At 37.9% G+C, this 19194-nt stretch overlaps 1 protein-coding gene across 13 annotated transcripts in view; it reads left to right on the top strand.

The window, feature by feature from the left end:
• The window catches only part of PHF20L1 (PHD finger protein 20 like 1), a 59794-nt gene extending 42929 nt beyond the window's left edge, over nucleotides 1-16865 (top strand). For 10 of the 13 annotated variants that reach the window (XM_054815977.1, XM_054815974.1, XM_054815972.1 and 7 more), the window contains 7 exons: nucleotides 4064-4228; nucleotides 4608-4789; nucleotides 6707-6806; nucleotides 9011-9206; nucleotides 9620-9989; nucleotides 13346-13511; nucleotides 14651-16865. In XM_054815977.1, coding sequence (XP_054671952.1) covers nucleotides 4064-4228; nucleotides 4608-4789; nucleotides 6707-6806; nucleotides 9011-9206; nucleotides 9620-9989; nucleotides 13346-13511; nucleotides 14651-14793 — 1322 coding nt within the window. In that variant the 3' untranslated portion in view covers nucleotides 14794-16865. The remainder of the gene's footprint in view (nucleotides 1-4063; nucleotides 4229-4607; nucleotides 4790-6706; nucleotides 6807-9010; nucleotides 9207-9619; nucleotides 9990-13345; nucleotides 13512-14650) is intronic. The other 3 variants (XM_054815978.1, XM_054815976.1, XM_054815971.1) reach the window with 1 other exon arrangement.
• Nucleotides 16866-19194: the final 2329 nt, after the last annotated feature.

Genomic DNA, 19194 nt, shown 5'->3' with positions numbered 1-19194 from the left:
TGCAGTTTGATAAGAGTGAGAAAAAAATGATTTATACCTCAGTATATGACACTGAGTGTTCATGTACAAGTGTTTGAAAAAGAACTTGCATGAAAATAAGCAGAATAATGATTGAAGTATTTGAAAAAAGATCTTTGGAGCAGAACTGTTTTAATAGGTAACAAGTTAAGCTACAGATTTGAAATAAGGTCAAAACTACAATTTTTTTTTAATGGGGAAACACTGACAAAGTATTTCCCCAAGCCTTCTGTTTCATCTGTTTCCAAAGAAAGAGGTAAATAGAGGAGTTATCTGTCATCTTTGGTGTTGAATCCTGGAATTTAGATGAATCATCAGAACAGGCTGATGTACTGCACAATTTAGAAGGTTTAGGAGGAGATGGTCAGACTGGTGGTTCTTGTCTGAGCATGTGATACTTTGCTGTTTGCAAAGTGCTGTGCTTGAGATCAGTCTAAGGCTTCGCAGTGTCTGGGGTTCCATACCACTCCGACATGCCATGGGTTCTCCAAACCGTATTCATCCAAATTGGTTCAAATAGAGTACCTCTTGCAAATTAACATCAGAGCTGTATTCTTCTGCCCAGTGAGGTGGTTTGTTGTGGGTTTTGGTTGTTGGTTTGTTTTTTTCTTTTTATTCCTTTGGTCTTTTTGCCAACTTGCCCTGAAACTTAGAAGCTTGGCAGAGGTACCACGATTACGTTCTAACTTCTAGGGGCTATATTCAATGCTTGTAAATATTAGGAGAAAACTATATACCTCCCAATGCCCCAACAAATACAAATTTTAAATCCAGATGCAGAAAGCGGTGTAAAACTTGAGCAGTTTATTCTTTGCAAATTCATCTTGTGAAAATCTGTTTCTAGCAATCCAGAGGTATTCTACCTGGAATTTTTTTAAATGGGTGAAAAAAGAAAAATGCTTTGGCAGATTCAGACTCTAGTGTCTGACCCTGAAAACGCCCACCAAAAAATGATCTGTCAAAAGAAACAGTCTTTTTTTCCAAGACTAGCTCACTCTACTCAGGGCATGGTCAGAAATGAAAGGGTATGAGGCATGCTCTGTTCCTTTGGAATCAAATTGAGGCATCTTGGGGAAGAAGAGGGAGTGGGCACATTCTGTGTTCTAGGTAAGTTTTGTGCAAGGCTTTAAGACAAATGAAAGAAAACCTAATAAGAAACTTTTTTTTGTGCTCTGAGTATATGCATGATTGACTGTATAAAACCCATATAACACAAAAGGTAGGTAATTTCTGTTATTTATACTGTTCTCTTACGGTGAGGTTGATAGCAATACAACATGAAATAATCAACTACTCATTGGTTTGACTCCTACAGCAAATATACTCAGGAAATGTGGTAGAGAGTGTGTTTTTGACAGAAGGAGAAAGTAAATATGAATCGTGGCTTTATGGAAGGTATTTAGGAGAGGAACATATTGTGGAACCCATTGCAAGAAAACTGTAGGTACAAGTGGTAGCAGGAGTGCTTCCTACAGAAGGATCAAAGTGTAGAAATCTGATTACTACTCATTTATATTCAAAGTAATAAGTTTCAACAGGAGTAAATGGATAGCTACTCTTAATTACCATTTGACCAGCATTGAAAAAGACATGGACCTGCTCAAGTGGGTCCAGAGGAGGGCCACAAAAATGATCAGGGGGCTGGAACACCTCTCCTGTGAGGACAAGCTGAGAGGCTGTTTGGCTTAGAAAAGAGAAGGCTCTGGAAAGACCTTATAGTGGCCTTCCAGTACTTAAAGGGGACCCACATGAAGGATGGGGAGGGACTCTTTATCAAGGGATGTAGTGATAGGATGAGGGGTAACAGTTTTAAACTGAAAAGAGGGTAGATTTAGATTAGGTATTAGGAGAAAATTCTTGACTGTGAGGGTGGTGAGGCACTGGAACAGGTTGCCCAGAGAAGCTGTGGATGCCCCCTCCCTGGAAGTGTTCAAGGCCAGGTTGGATGGGGCTTTGGGCAACCTGGTCTAGTGGAGGGTGTCCCTGCCCATGGCAGGGGGGTTGGAACTAGATGATCTTTGAGGTCCCTTCCAACCCAAACCATTCTATGATTTGTGATTCCATAACTTACCTGGGACAGGTCCTATTAAGGACAGGCTTGCAAATGTGTTCCTTGAGAAATGTGTTCCTTGCAAATAATATATGTTAGAGGAAAATATATCATGCTGGTATCAATATAAATGTTAATATTGCTGTATTACCAGTAGGCAGAAGCGCACGGTGCTGTCTGCGCTTGTGTGCATGCTCTAACAGCCTCATCCTGCTCCTCTCTCTGCCTGAGCAGAGTGGAGATCAACTAGTGAGAATATACAGATATATGTATGTACAGTGTGGATCCCTCCAGCAGCTGGGCTCAGCCACTCTGCCCAGTGGCTCCGAATCCCAGCCTTCCCAGTTGCTGGCACCTGGAGATAGGAGCCCCTGGGGCCACAGCCCCACTGCAGTACAGACCATCTTGCTCATGTGCACACTCACACGCTCCCAGAGTTGGTCAGATTCCCATAGCCCCCCTGGCTCTCACCCTTAGAGAGGTGCTCGCACCCAGAGCTCACCCTTGCAGACCCACTCATCCCTTGCTCCAAGGCCACTTCATCTGATCCAGCTTAATCCCTGCTAACAATCAGCCACTTGTGCTGGCTCCAGGTGCTGCAGCATGAACTCAATGGGCCTCTGTGACCAGAGATCCCTTGCAAGTGGCTGGCGCTTCAGTCACTCTTTCCAGGTGCTGGCACCACCAATGCATGAGCCCTTCAACCTGTGGTCTGACTCCATTTGCTGGCACTGACCCCTGTACACACAGCTGCACACTGAATAGAGAGCCTCTCCCCTGGGTAAGAGGTAAAAATGGGGTTTAATAAGAATCACAGAATGGTTGAGGTTGGAAGGGACTTCTGGAGGTCTTCTGGTTCAACCCCCTTGCCCAGGCAGGGCCACCTAGAGCCAGTTGTCCAGGACTAAGTCTAGACAACTTTTGAATTTCTCTAAGAAGGGAGATACCACCACAGATAGGACAGACTGTGCTGATCAGACACAGGGCATGGCCAGACAAGCATACTGACCAGCAAACTATGCACGACGGGCCCTTTCAATCCCCTTGTTCCTCCCCAAATCACTTAGGTCCATCCATTTTCCCCACCTTTGGTTCCTTCCCTAACCATTCCATAATAAATGTTGTGCAATCCCAAAATAATTTTTCCCTACCTCCCACCCCTGGGCTGCAAACCCCCTCAGTCTAAAAGGTGATCCAGAGAGCTGCTCTAGGTAATATGTGATGGGTTTCACGCCCGGATAATGGGGGACGGCCCTGGGAGGGGCCTGGGCAGGGCGGTATGTGTACCTGCCCATCATGCTCCTCTAGGCTTGCGCATGCCCTACTGGGATGCTTGGCAGTGGTGGACTGTCTGCTGGTGGACTTGGTAGTGTTTACAGCTGGACTCAATCTTAAGGGTCTTTTCCAACATAAAAAGATTGTATCATTCTGTGATGTTCCCGAGCCCATCCCAGGCGCCATCGGCATCCCAGGAGGGTTTTCTTTGGGTTCCCTGTGCTCTTCTGCAGGTGTGCAGACAAGATTTTATCACTTAATCTGACAGGACAGTCTGCAGTTGCTTCTAGATAGCAACGTTGGTAGTGCTACAAACAGACCTAAGGCAAAAAGAGAGCGCTACCAGCAGCATCTCTAAGGATAGCAGATGGTACAGGATGAATTGTAGGGGGGAAAAAAGGCTATATAATGTTCTAGGGAAAATTATTTCTCTGTACATTCAGAGATGGAGTGGAGGGGGGAGTTAAATGGGTAATGCTTGTCTTTGCTATTAAACTGCATTATGTTTCTTACTGGAATTTTTTTTTATAAAATATGAAGAGCTTTTACCATTTCATATTTACAGTTTCATCATCCTAATACCTCAATGCTGATATTCTTTACTTCTGAACATAATGTTACAGTATACTTAACTATTCTTTGGTTTTGGGGTTTTTTTTCATTTGTCATAAACATTTCTTTCCATTTGTAACAGCAATTTATTTTCTTTTAACTTTTCAGATTATTCAGATTATGAAGATAGTTCTGTTGAATTCTTGGACAGGTGCTCCTCTCCATTAACACGGTCCTCAGGGAGCTCTCTGACTTTGCGCAGCATGTTCTCAGAGAAGAATACATCATACCAGTATCCAAGAGCTATCTTGTCTGTTGACCTTAGTGGAGAAAGTAGGTTGGCTGAACAGCAACTTTCAGTTTGTAGGCTTAATTCTTTAAGAAAGAGAATTTTAAAGGAAATAGTTTGGTTTATGTTTGTGATTGTAGCTGTAAATATGGTGGCTGATTTATACTTCATCTATTTAAATCAAAATGCTTAAATTGTTCTGCATTGTACTTGCTTTGATTAAGTGTTGTTACTCTACTTCTGAGGAGATCACATTAAAGGCATTTTGCAGAATTCATCAGGAAATCTAATATACCAGCAGTGTGTTTGGGAGCAATTTTTTGCTATATGCAGGTTAAGATTTTTAACTGCCCAAGACCCCTATAATTCTGTAAAGTATTGCATCTCTGCGCACACAATTTCACATGTATTTATTTTTACTAGACCTTTCAGATGTGGAGTTCTTGGATGATTCCTCTACAGAGAGTTTGTTACTTAGCGGTGATGAATACAATCAGGATTTTGATTCAACTAACTTTGAAGAGTCTCAGGATGAAGATGATGCTCTCAATGAAATTGTTAGATGCATTTGTGAACTGGATGAAGAAAACGGCTTTATGATTCAGGTAAAGAAATACTGGGGGGGGACTATATCTTTCATGTGAATCTCTTGCTTGTGAAGGTGCCCTTCTGATGTGTTGGAGACCAAAGTTGCTTAGAGAGCTGTAAATAGAAGTGAAGAATAACAAAGTATTTCTGTGTTCTGCACTTGGTGTGACTGATGTATGCAGAACTATTACTCTAGGATGGGGTTTCTCTAGCTATTCGATTTGTAGAACAGTTTTGTAAGGAAAGATAACCTTTTTCTTTATAGCCAGTTGATAAATTTGGAATAAAGTATCCCTTCCTGCACACAAATCATCACTTCTGTCCAGAGACCGTCCCGATTGTACCAGGGATGCCCTTGTGCTTTGCAGTACCAATTGTCGATACTCTACTTGCTGTAAATGTGCGTCAGCTATATCCAAGATCTCAGCTATACAGACGTTAATATCATCAATAACCGTGATGTGCGTGCTTCATCTTTACAATAGCAGTTCTCAAACTAGAAATCACTGTCTGGTTTTAGAAACTGCTAAGAATTTAAATCTTACTTGGTATAGAAAAGAGAGAAGAGTATATAGTGTCTGCACAGCACTCAGGTGCTGATGGATTGCAACTACTGCAGTTTGTTTAGTTGTTCTCCAGTGAGGGGAGCATTTCCCATCTAGATGAACAATTTAAAGGCTTTGTCTCAGGGAATTCATACTATAGTGGTAAAATCAGATGCAAGTAATAGGCAGGAAGAACTCAGTTGTCAATAACTTTTAAAAAAGCCGTGAACTTCCTGTGTTGTTTTTTTTCCCTGCTCAACAAACAGGTTTGTATTCAACTATTAACATGGTATAGTTTCTATTGAAAATACGAAGCCTTCTTAGTTGAGACTTGAAGGAAGCAAGTATGGCTGTACTGTGTTAATGGACTTAAAGTCTTTTGGAAATGACAGAAAGACCTGAAAATGAAGGACACAAAGACTGTCCCAGGGAAGCCATTACTGAAATGCAGTGCTGTGTTGGAGGAACTAAGCAGGAGTTCAGCTATGGTAATAACATGGACAAATGGACTGGTGTTAGAAATCTTCGGAGAGAGGAGAGAAAATTGTAGCTATAGTGATATGACAAGAGGAAAGGTGACCTCAGCATTTGAGTAGGTTGATGCTCAAAAGCATGTCAAAGCAAAGAGGAGAGACTTTCAGTAGTAAACCAGCAGATATTTAGAACACAGGCAAACACTGAGTTGAGAAAGGGAAACATACTTTTTAGTGGTAGTTTCCTGCCTGTTTCTAAAGTCCAATGACAGCCTGATTTTTGATCACTTATCTCCTCTTCTTGCCTTGTCTCACTGAGAGCAACCAGTTTGCTGTTTCTAGGCCCTCATGTCTTACCACTTCTATTTTGCTCTCCTATTCTCTTGTTTCTCCTCTTTCATTTTCTCTTCATTTTCTTTTTCTTTTAGATTTTCCATTGGTGCGATATTAAAAACACATCTTTCTAGCGCACTGGAGAGATGCTTTGTAAATATAAATAATTAAACTGAAGAGTTTTCTACTTTTCACTGTTATGCTGTAATGTATTACATTATCTTTCTACTTTACTGTAATATTATACTCCTGTCTTATGTTTCACTACTAAATATTTAGGTGCTAAAATACTGAATGTTGTAATAAAATATTATTAAATATTACATCTTCAATTTCTTTTTTCTTTTTTTTTTCCAGTCTGGAATTTGTGATTGAGGTAACTTTCAGAACTAGAGCTATTTTTTTAGCTTGATGTCTTTGCCTACCCAAACACAAATCGCCCAACTAAAATAATCTTACTCAAACCAGCTATTTAAGTTAAACTGCTGTTCTCTGCATTTTGACGATACAAGAAATAATTTCTGCTTTTTGAATCTACTTATCTCAGTTTTAGTTTTTGCTTTTGTTTTGTTTCTGATGTCAGTGTGAAGAGTGCTTATGTTGGCAGCACAGTGTATGCATGGGACTGTTAGAGGACAGCATTCCAGAGCAGTACATCTGTTATATCTGCAGAGATCCACCAGGTACGGGAAATCACCTTTATCTGCAGCTGTTTGCTTGGGGATCTTTAAGCAAAGATGTTATGTATTGCTCACATTGTTAAAGCTTTGTCTGTTTTGTGTTATCTGTTATACTTCTTTGGGGCAAGTGCTTCTAAGTTTGGCTCTGAACAGAAATTTTCCTGTTAGTAACATCCTATTCAGCTATGCTAAATCTTATTAATGATCTTAATTACCATCGCTTTAGTTGTTGAAACTTAATTCCCCTGAAACCTTAGTGCTTTATCGTGTTATTGTAGTCTGAAAAGTTTTCTAAACAAATCATTCTTGCTCAGCAATCTGTTTTGCCTATACTTGGAATCACATCTGTTCATTTAAATATATTTTTTTTAGAGAAAAAGGACTCATTACCACAGTACACTCAAATATGCTGTGGATGTCATTTCATATTAATTGCAATTTTATAATGTTTGAATTTGTCCAGAATTGTGTAAATAAAGGTGTGGAACTGAATATGTAAAATATGGAAAAAATCTAGCATATTTATGGTAAACAATAGCACACAAATAGCACATCTTGAACTTAAGATTTTTAGGATAAGTTTTAAATGGTAAGAATTAGGAAAAGTCTATTTACTTTTAAACTGAATACATTTGATTAGGAAGAGGTTGATTTTAAAATGATTCTGTCCATAAACCCATTTTTCTTAGCAATTATTTGGAGAAAAACTGTATGATTTGGAAGAAAATTTTTCGTCTTTTTCCTGACAATTGATACAAATGCACATACATGTCTTCTGGGGAAATAGCCAGCAGTACGGCTGCTTCAAAAGGGCAATGAGACAACACCTGCAAACTTTTGTTTCATTCTGAATTTAAGAAATGAAATCTGAAAGCTGTTTGCAGAACTATAAAACAGCACAGTTTTAGTTATTTTTAAGAAGAAAATTAGGGAAAATAGAGCTAGAAAGATGTGACTCTTTCCATTTGCCCCAATGTGAATCTAAATTGATGGTATAGAGTCTTGTTTGATAGTTCTGTGTGGTGTACTCTTTGAGCAGTCAAGCTTTTTCTTATTAAAACCAACTAATTTGTCTTGTGTTCTTTCCCTGCACTGTACTAGGTACTTCGTTATCCCCTGCTATGCAGAGACTGTGTCCCTAATTTTTATCTTCTCTCCCTTCCTAACCATTACTTCTTTTCTTTCTATGTCAGGAGAAAAAGGTCATTCACAATGTCAGTATTTTAAAGTGTATTGGGATAATGGGCAGAAAGGAGATAGACAGGGTATTCTCCTGAAAGGTATGAAGGGCTTCCATCAACCCATTCTTTGTTCTGTATATGATGATAGTCTGATATGAAATTGAGTGTAAGATATTGCCGTCTTAGTCAGTCTGTTTGTCTGGGTTCCTCATTGTAAACAATAATATTGGGATAATTATCATTATACTTTTCTAGTTTTGGGGTTTTTTTGTGGGGTTTTTGAGTCTTTTAATGGACTGCTTTTTGTTTTTTTTAAACAGTTATTAAGTTACTATAGAAGCATTAGCTAAATATTCATTCATGGCTGTTGGGTTAAGGTTGTAGATGTTGCCATAGCATGGGAGACCTAAGGCCCACTCACATCAGTATCCTGTCTAGTAGTGTCTGGTAAAAGGCATCTCAAAGGAGAGTGTAAGAACTCTGCTGTCAGGTAACTTTGAAATGTCCGCTTTTCACGAAGCCTTCTCCTGGCTTCTAATAAATAGATATTGACTTCACTATTGAAGCAAAATATTTGTCTTTCAGAAACAAACTAGGTGTTTTGGATATGTCCATATAAAATCCACTCTGTAACATTTCTTATGGTAACTTAGTTGTTCTTTTTTTTTTAATAAGTAAACTGCAGTAGTTAAATAAAGTGCCAATTTAAACTTTTTTTTTTGCAGTTAGATTGATAATAGCACAGTTCTTAATATCCTCTACTTTGATTGCAAAGGTGATTAGATTTTCAAGTGCCATTTAGAGAGGTCTTGAGATTTCAGGTTTATTTTTGTTTTCATAAGCATTAAGAGTTTCCTCTTAATCCATGTAAACTAAATTGTAATTTATGAATAGCAATTGAATCATTCTTTCATGGATATTAGGAGACATTTAGGAGAGTACAGCATATAATTGTAGCACTCTAGTTTTAAATACAATTCTGCTGTGGCTTTAGGTGGCCCTCAAGTTGTTTATTGCTTACCCCAGGTCAGAGGTGGAGTGCCAAATATCTTTATGATAAAGACTGGCTAAACAACGGACACATGTGTGGATTATCATTTTTGAAAGAAAACTACTCTCATCTTAATGCCAAAAAGATTGTGTCAACACATCATCTACTGGCAGACGTATATGGTGTAACTGAAATACTGCACGGATTGCAGTTGAAAATTGGGATATTAAAGTAAGTATCAGTCATGGGTTTATTCTTCATCTTTATATATTTAAGTAGCAGAGACTACTGTTATTCCATATTCATTGTTCTCTCACAATAAAGTTGTTTCTTGTATAATAGTTTAAATAATTCAAGTGCAAGATGTGGAGTACCCTCAGCTTCAGTGGGAGTTAGGTGTTCAGCACCTGAGTGGATCTGGTATATTTGGATTATTGTTGGTTGATTGATTTATTTTATAGTCAATTTTGTGTTAAAGGGACATTCTGGATTTATTCTAAATTGATAAGTGGCCTAGGAATACTTACATGTTTGATAATGGTGCTTATCAATAGCTATAATCTAGCAGAAGTGGATGCTTAATAGTTCAGTGCTGTAAGTGGTATTCTCTTATAACTTGCTTTTTTTCCTCCCCTTCATTACAGAAATAAGCATCACCCAGACCTTCATCTCTGGGCTTATTCAGGGATGCGAAAAGAACAGGAACAAATAACTGTTGGGGTAGAGAAAAAATTAGTGACTTTGCCGGATGCTGTTAATCCAACTGAAAGGACGTGTCACAGTCAAAACCATAAAGAGCCGCCCAGTATACCCCAGAAGATGGAAGAAACATACATCACAAGTGAGCACAGTTACCAAAAACCACAGTGTTTTGGTCAAGACTGCAAAGCAGTCACTGACCCTATGAGCTCAGATGATGAAGATACAAGTAGTTTTGAGGAAGATCAGGAATTTCACACAGAGAATAAAAACTGTTTACAATATTCTTTTAAAGATGATGGCATGAATGAGCAGGTAAGTATCATTCTTCATCTGGGAAGTTTCATAGTTGGAAAAATATTTTCCATCTGATAAAACTCAAGCACATACAATTATTTAGAAATGCTCATTATTGTAATTCAACATATTCTATCACATATGTCAGCAGAAATCACTAGAAGCAAAGTTGGATCACTGAAATAGTTTCAGGTGAAGTATACCCACTTCGGTTGGTGAATGAAATGCAAAGTATAGTTAAAGTATTGCCTATGCTAAAAGTGTTTATGCTCAATCCAGTGTTTCTGGGGAGAAAAATAATCCTATGCTTAAAATGCAGGGTCTCGAAACACAACTTAGGTGTTTTTTGTGAGGAAAATAGGACAAGTTTCCTTTTTTTCTCTCAATTCTGTTTTCTATGTGCGGGTGGTGTTTTTGTTGTTGTTTGTTAAACTGGGATTTGTAATTGTGTTTTTTATCGTACCGTCTCCTTTTAACAGCGACACTATCTAGAATTCTGTCCACAGTTAATGATTTACTGACCAACTAATTTCACCTCATGTGCAATTTCTTTTGAGTCTTGTTTCACAGGTTTTTAGTCAGATTTATATTTGGTTATTTAAACATCTCTCATTTTTGCATTAATGGTTTGAATCCATTACTTTGTGGAAGAGGTCTGAAATTTGTTAGTCTGGTTTTAGTGAAGAGTTCTCTTTGAGCAAAAAAACAAAGTAAACCAAACCTTTCTGTTTTCTACAATATTACCTGTGTGAGAATAAATCGGCCAACTCATCCCCCTTTTGAAGTACAGTTTCTGGTGTGGAAGAAATAAGTAAGACATGTCTTTTTTCTTTTAATCTTAGTTTTAAATGTGGCATGTGAGCTATATAGTCTGAATGGAAAATTTTGGCTCATTCTAGTTAGAAATAACTGTTTGTATGCTAAATCGCATGATTACACTCAGTTTGTGTAGCAAGGAGACATGCATCAGTGTGAAATACACTTTCCTTCCAACAGTAGCTTAAATTGTCATTGTAAGTAGTATAAATATATTTAAAATTAAAAGAAAGTATATGTGAGCAGTGAAACAAAACTAATGTTTCCTTCAGAGACTAAATCTCCTCTCTGTCTTAAACCAGGAGGAGATCTGTTTGGGGCAGTGTCAGAGTACTTCTTCCTTTGGGATACCTTAGTTCACCTTGTCAGTAGTCAGCCTTGGTATCTGAAGTAAGACTTTCTGTCTAGACTTACTACGCATTGAAAAGTTCTTCTTGGTTTCTCCATGAACCTGTTTGTACTTACCTTAAAACCATAATGACACTGGCATTGAAGTGCCATTTTTACATGAACTGACTTCTCTGTAAGGTACCTTCTTCACCTCTCCTTGTCAAAGTTTTGACTGGGGCTTTGGATTCTCCTTTCTAGCATCCTGCGGAACTTTGAATATTCTGGTTTTCCATACTGTTTTGTCTTACCCTAGTCTACAGTTCTGTTACATATCATCTTTTCTCTAATAAACAGTGTTCAGATCAACTATTATCAAGGCCCTTTTTGGACTATGCATCATCTTTAAAATTGTATGTAGTTTCCTTGTTCTTGCTTCTGAAAGCATGAGCCTCTCCCACCTGAACCTCCCACTTACTTCTTCACAAGCTGGGTCCTGTACTCTGCTTCTCCTACCACCTCTGCCACCACTCCCCCATTACGTACATTGAGCTCTTAGCTTAGAGGAAGACCTGTTTGACTTTGTGATGGTGTTTTTGTTTGTTTTTTTTCAAGGAGCATTTACTAGCTGTTTGAATAAATATAGAGGTTATTAAAAGAAAAAAAATCTTTTATGATGTTAAGTTACTTAGCTTTAAGATTTTATTTAATTTAACTGCAGTGGGCATCTAAAAGATTCACCTAACAGATGATTCTTGGTTTGAGAATTATTGACTTGGGTCCTCATATGGCAAGGGAAAAAAGATATTCTTCTCTCATGGTTTTAGAGATTGTCTGAAAATTGTAAGAAATGGGGCATTTCTTATTTATGTTGGAAATATCCTTAATAAAGATTAATAACAGTTTGAATAGTGAAAACACTGTGGAGGCAAACCTGATGTCTTGAGAGATGAAAGATTTTATCTGAAAGGTTTGAGAGTTGAGAGGGTTTTATGATTTTTGAAATCTATCTTTGGTAAATAACTCCCTTAATGAATATTGTGAGTATTAACAATACTTGTCTTCCATGACTCACTCAAATGTTGTCAGCAGGTCAGTCCAAGTTTTGTTGGTTTTTTTAGATTAATTTTAAGTCTTAAAAAGAAACAGGTTTTTTTTTTTTTTTGCTTAAGAAGTAACTTAAAATCCATCAGTCCCTATTTTCTTCTTCTCCCTCTCTTCTGTTAAGTCTGCTATTATGTGACGTGGAAAAAAAATTAGCTGAGCACTTCATCAGAGAAGTGTATTAATACGATAAAATTCACTCCTTGCTCTGGCGTTTGCCATGACCTGACACTGTGTGAGCATACGTATCCAGCATTTTAGTCCCTAAAATAGAATCATCAATAGTGAAAAAAACTTAATCAGATATGAAGTCATAGCAAAGATGAAAACTGTGAATCCTGCTAATTAAGGGAGATACTGAACACTTTAACTCATTAAATCCGGTATACCTCCTTTGGTCATTTTCATTAGCTGAAATGTCAGATACAGAAAGATGAGGAATTGCTGTGAAGATACTAATTGTTTCAAAGTAGTCAAGCTTCCTCAGATACTCTGTTTGCATAACTCTTCACTGCCCTTGTAACTATCCCCAGATGTGTTCAACTCTATCCCAGGCTTGTGCTTGCAAGTTAACGTGGGACCACAGCAGTGGTAGGAAGAGAAGTCTTGTTTTAATCAACAAATAGAATGGCCAGATTATTTGTGCAGAATAATGACTTTCGACATCTTGGATATTACTGCATTTTAGGGAGTTTTCAATCATTCTCTGGCTAAGTTGAAACAAACCTTATGGTTTTGCACGCTTTTGGCGATGGTAGACCAACGCCATTCAGCACTTCATGATTTAAGTCATGATTTAAGTCATGATTTGTATAAAAAGGGCACAGAAGTGCAGTCTGTCTTGCTGCATTAAGCAAAGTGCTTGAGCTAGTAAACTACCTCGTCTCACTCCCCCAGTGCTATACATGCTCATTTGTATGGAATTTGCGTTTTCTTTGGTTTAGTCTATTGATGTGTCATGGTACATGGCTTTTTGAGTATGCCTTTGTTTGAGTAGACAGAAGTACAATTTTAAAACAGCAGAGTTTATCGAGTGACTCGAGTATTGATATCAACACCAGAAATTTAAAAAGACAAAACAAACCCACTTAAATGGCAATTTTTTTCTTTCTGTTGCTCCTATGAAGAAGAATTCTGCTGAAGGAAACACTGTGTTTGTTTGTAATGAAAGAAAAGGCTCAGAAGAACAAGTTGACACACATCTTCAATGGCAGCTAAATCTCCTTACCCATATAGAGAATGTACAGAATGAAGTCACCAGCAGAATGGACCTGATTGAAAAAGAAGTTGATGGTAACTGCATTGCCAGATACTTGTTAATACACCTGTAACAGCATCTTTCATAGCCACTGTGTTGAAGGTGATCTGAGGCACTGAGGATGGATTTTTAAGTGTTATATTCAAATTTGGATACCCAAAATTATAATCAGAGTTTTTACCCTTGATCTCCCCATCCACTTCCACAAGTTTTGAATGCCCAATAAAGTAGCTTAAGCACTTAGGACCCCTGAAAATTTAGCTCAAGTTTCTGATATCAGGCAGGCTTTAGAAAACTTAGATAACTTGGGTAGTCTTTGTCCAGATATGGATCATATGGATTTCTACGCCTGGAATGTCTTTGGCCTGATCGTTCTAGTATTTGACAATATTTAGGGGGAAAAAAAAAAAAAAAAGATATGTTCATTCTGCCTTCAACTTTGGTTTGCTATATATTAGTAAATAACTGGTGTCAGGAGGACAAATCAGGCTCCATGAGAAAACCTGAATGAGTTTATACTGTAGGAGTAAATATTAAGGCATATAAATTTACTTGACAGTCATAGAAATTAAGAATGAGGGGAGCTTGTAGTCTAGTTATAGGAGTTTGTAATTATCTTTTTTACAAATAAAGATGTACTACTATTTGCAGTTTTACTTTCAATATTCCTTCTTGTAGTAGTCAGTATTTCTAGGCTAACAGGGTTGACTTTTTCCCTTCTCTGTCTCTAGAAGCATAGAAATTCCTTGAAAAATATTTATTGAAGATTGGAAAACCATTCTGTAACCTGGACCTTGGAAACAGGAGCCTGTTAAAGGGACAGAAGCAAGCCTTGCATTTAAGGATTGCATTTTCTGTTGCAGAACTGTCATAGCTGGAGGGCTGTGAACTGAGGTTTCTTTTATGTGTGTAGATGGTAAATTGTTAGTCAAAGGTATAATTTGTTCCCTGGTACCTTTTTATAGTAACAATCAACTCAGAAGATATGTTTGGGTTGAGTGAAACACAGAATTAGTTGGCATTTCCCTAATAAACATTTCTTCTGTTAAATAAAAATCACAGCCTCAGTGTATTTTCCCTTCTTATAAAAGTCAGAGTAAGAAAGAAAAGTTTAATTTTCATGAAAACTGTTTCTCAAAGACTTATTCTAATCAACTTCCTTTTCCTTCTGTAGTTTTAGAAAGCTGGCTTGATTTCACTGGAGAACTGGAACCACCAGATCCTCTGGCAAGATTGCCTCAGCTCAAGCGACGTATCAAACAGCTCTTAATTGACATGGGGAAAGTACAGCAAATAGCAACGCTTTGCTCTGTATGACAAAAGGAAGAATAAAGAAATAAAAATAGGTTCTTCACAGTGAATTTTCTTACTAGCCACACAAGACTGACAGGAAGACAGCAGAAAGCTGAGCATTTTTCGGGTTCTTTGCTGATTACATTAATAGCCTGAAGCTTTAGAGAGAGGAGAGGAAATCTAGAGTAAGGAAGGAATCTGTTATATTGAAAATCTGAATATTCAACATCCAAGCTTCAAAATGTAATATATTACATACTGAGAAATGTTGATATGATTTTAACATGATAAACAAGGAAATCCCAGCATATAAGACAGTTAAACAAAGAACAATGCTACTATTTTGAAACCTGTGGCAAAAAATTCTAAATTAGCAGAATTCAGCTGACTAAAAATTCTTGGGACCTGCTTTTTTAATAAATTCCTCTTATCTTGCTAGTGAAAGGTAGACAGAGATCTGTATCCTCTCTACAAGGAAAGTTTTTTAGATTATTTCCTTCTCTCATGAATGTTCAGGAAAATGAACATACTAGCTTTGATTTTTGAAAGAAATTGCTTATCATGGTCTCCTTTTTAAAGTATTTTTTTAAATAGAAATCCTTATTACAGCACCCTTAGGCTCCTTTAAAACATAAGTGGCAAATAGTGGTCAGATGTGCCAAATAATATTAAAACCACTGGGATGAGAGTTTGATTATGACTTACACGAAGGGTTCTTTTCCAAAGTCCTACTCGGTGCCAGCAATCCATCCAAAAGTGTATCTAGTTTATATTTTTTTATGTTATATTGCAGTATTCAGGATTCAAGGTACAATTTTTTTCCTGGGTAGCTCTGTTCTGGTGTTGGCCCTCTGAAACTTTACCATCCTCAGCTGGGATGAGGAATGACAAGAGCTGCAAAACTGTCTGTGGCTGTGAATATACTAAACCACTAGAATAAATATCACAAGATACGTTATCCAAGATGTTTTTATAAAATCTTTCAGCTTCAGTGAATGAAACTTCATGAAACCAAAGGCAACCTACTTGCTCTGTTAGCTCTTGCTGGATTTTAAGCCCAGGACTTTCCCTGTGCTTATAAGTTGCCGCTGTACCCAGTGCTACATACATATTTGTATGTATATGTGTATAGATACACATGTACATATATACATACTGTATACATTTATATCTACACATGTCTAGTTTTATTACGATAGACTATAAGAACTGGTGGTTAACATGAAATGTTACCTTTTAACAAGCAGTTTCTAAAATTGAAAATAATGTATGTACAGGTTTTGAAATTTGTAAAATATGACTGTTAAAAGGAGGCTATTTAACTGATGACATTAAGATACTTGAACATTTTATGCCTCACGTCTGTTTATCAGTTCTAGTTATCTGTATAAATGCATTTTAGAACCGATAGACAGTAAACTTGAATTTACCTTTTGATAAGAGTACAAGCCACTGTACATTCAAAAATTATTTAAATTTGCAAACACACTGTTCTATATGTAAGGTACTGTATGTAAAACTGTTTATTAAAACTATTCTGCATACTCTACATTTTCCACTTTTCTTCCTGATCTACATGCAAATGTAAAAAAGAAGTGATTGTTATAATATACAGACCATCGAAAATCAAAAAAATCTTGGAATGCCTTTTGAGGATGCATAAAATTGAGAAATGTGCCAAAGATGGATTATCCGGGAAAGACTTTGCAACCAGGGCATTGAACTTTCATGATAAAACCATTATTGAGAAAGAAAGCAGCATGGCTGGTTCATTGCTAAAATAAACCTACCCTGACCTTTCCTGGCTGTCTATCATATCTGAAGGGAGTTAGTTAGCACTCTTGATGTCCAAAGCAAAATGAAAACCCCTGTTACAGAGTGGTTGCTATTTAAAAAGTCTTGCCACATCAAGCTTGTAGGAGACATTACAGAGCTGTATGGTTACGTGGAAGTTAATTATGGGATCATGATTGGCAACTTCATCATGCAGAAAGAACACAAGAGCTGAGGAGTTGTTGACATTTTTATAGCAACTGTTAATAAATAAATACTCTGTGTTATATAGCTGGATGCTTAAATAACTGCTTCAAACAATATGAATAGTTGAGTGACCTACTTGCTTTTGGATATGTGAGACTTTTTTCTATATTATTCACTTGCTGCATATCCTTGAATGTGGTACTGTGTCTACTGTATAAGAAAAGCGTAAATCCAGATGAATTACTTTGAAACAAAGTGGAGTGTATTTACATAATTTATACAGCATACACTGTAGCAATATTATGCAATGTGTGTGCATGCGTGTGATGTAATATAATTGTAAATGTTACTGACGGTCGACTGAGAGAGTCCAGGTGGGAGAACGGAGGTTTCTTTCTTAGTGTGGAGATGGAGGAATGGTATCCTGAAAAGGAAATCGTAAGGTCAAAGTTAAAGTTGCCCTTTGCAGCTTTAACTTGTCTTCTGTTTGTATACACAATGGTCTCTAAATTTACATGGGTATGTAATTTTATTCCTCAGGATCCTGCCTTATTCAGGATGGACTGTGCTTACAAAAACAAATTATTTAGTATTTTTTTATCTTCATGTGTAGTCATGTATTATAAAAATTCCTGCAAGCATTCGTATCTTCTAAGAAATACAACCTCAGTGTCCCTGTGGACAGTGCTGTGATACATTGTGTATTGCTTGAATGCTTCACAAACTTGTCCGAGTTTGCTTTCTCAAATTGTGATGTTAGTCTGTAACTTGGGAGCTTTAGTTTTGGCCCCAGTTTCTCAAGTATTCAAAGGTTTGGGATGCTTTTGAAGTTTATTTTCTTAAACACTTACAAGTCAAGTGCCATAAAAATCCTAAGTGTTTTGCACAGAATGTAACCTACAGTCGATTGCTTTGCTCGTGTGCCAGTGATCTGGCTCCTACCAGTATTTCTTCTAGTTGGCCTTATCGAGAGAATCTTCTTCCTGTAGGCATTGTTTTCCGTCTGTCTTCCTGCTGCCTCTGTGAATAAGCCAGGGATCTACACGCAGTCGTTTTGCAGTGTCATTTATCGGGGCGTGAATTGCAGTGACTTATGCTGTATGATGGAAGCAGACCCTCTCTGAGGAGGAAATAGTATATGGCGAAGTAAGGACTCTCTTTGATACACGTGCACAGAAAGATAAAACTTAAAAATTTTCAGCCTTCTTTTAATACAAGTTAATAATAGCAATGAACAAAAGGGAAATGCCATTGTGCAGAAGCCTCTTGTGAGTTCATAGAGCTAAATAATGGCAAACTCATGGACCCTTTAAATGCCCAGGTTTTTGTCTGAGGGTGTTTTGTTTTGGGTTGTTGGTTTTTGGGTTTTTTTTTGCATGGAGGTATCAGGGTGATTCATTTCGAAGCCGCCTTCTTCCTGTGATCATACCGTAGGCATCTGCATCAGGAATTCTGCATTTTCAGTGGCAGTGATGGCAGTAGGACATCAGTATTGCAGTTACAACTGAAACGTAGTCTTAGTGACATGGTCAGATATCATATGATGGGGTTGCCTATGTTTCAGTTACAGAATGGGGGTGCTTCAAGTCATATGGCAGGGAATGGGTTGGAAGATGCTTCCTGCAAACCCTTTTCTTGGGTAGCTGTGGTTTGAGTAGTGCCTATATTTTGGATATTCTGGCTGTAGACCCATAGATCTTTGTAAGTTACTCCATAGCTGAACAGTGGTAGAAGCCTGTTGTCCTCTTTAAAATAGTCAAAGAAGATGAGTTGCAATTTTCTGATGGATTTCACGTATTTGCTGGCTGGCAAAGAATTGAAACTGTTCTTCCATGGGTGCAGTCCTCTTGTATGGCTGACATCCACCTGTTTCTCTTAATTTTGTCTCTGAGCTTCTACATGTGCTCCTCATATGTTTGTTCTGCAGCTTGCATCTGTTTCTCCTTTTGTCCTTCGGCTTTCTGCACTCTGTCATCTTCTGTGATGCCTGGAGGGTTTCACCCCTCTGTTCGTGTGCCCAGTCCTTTCTGGCTGCTGTGGGAAGCAGTCATAGGGAAGGGTCTCCTCTGCTCCTCTGTCCTCGGTCTCCTCTGCTCCTCTGTCCTCAGCCTCCAGCGTGTCCTATGACCTGTGTACAGTTGGGTTGTGTGTACTATGATCAAAATCTTCAGATCTTTTGCTGTCTTCCTTTAGTGAGCCTCTTCTGGTCTTGTCCAACTGGTGATCTCCCTCTACTCCCATCTGGCTTTTAACTTAACTAGACTTGGATGAATATTACAGCAGAACCTCTCGGGCGCTATTGGGCTCCAGTGCTCCTTCCCAGGTTGATGTGGGATGTAAAGGAGTCACTCGAACATCACAGTAAAATTACAAAAAAAAAATGTTTTGATGCTTGCAAATCAGAACATTTTTCCTTTGTATTTGAAGGGAAACTGCAACTGTTTT

The sequence above is a fragment of the Grus americana genome, chromosome 2 (assembly GCF_028858705.1).
Source record: "Grus americana isolate bGruAme1 chromosome 2, bGruAme1.mat, whole genome shotgun sequence".
Classification (NCBI taxonomy): Eukaryota; Metazoa; Chordata; class Aves; order Gruiformes; family Gruidae; genus Grus; species Grus americana.
This window is presented reverse-complemented; position numbering and strand designations above follow the sequence as displayed.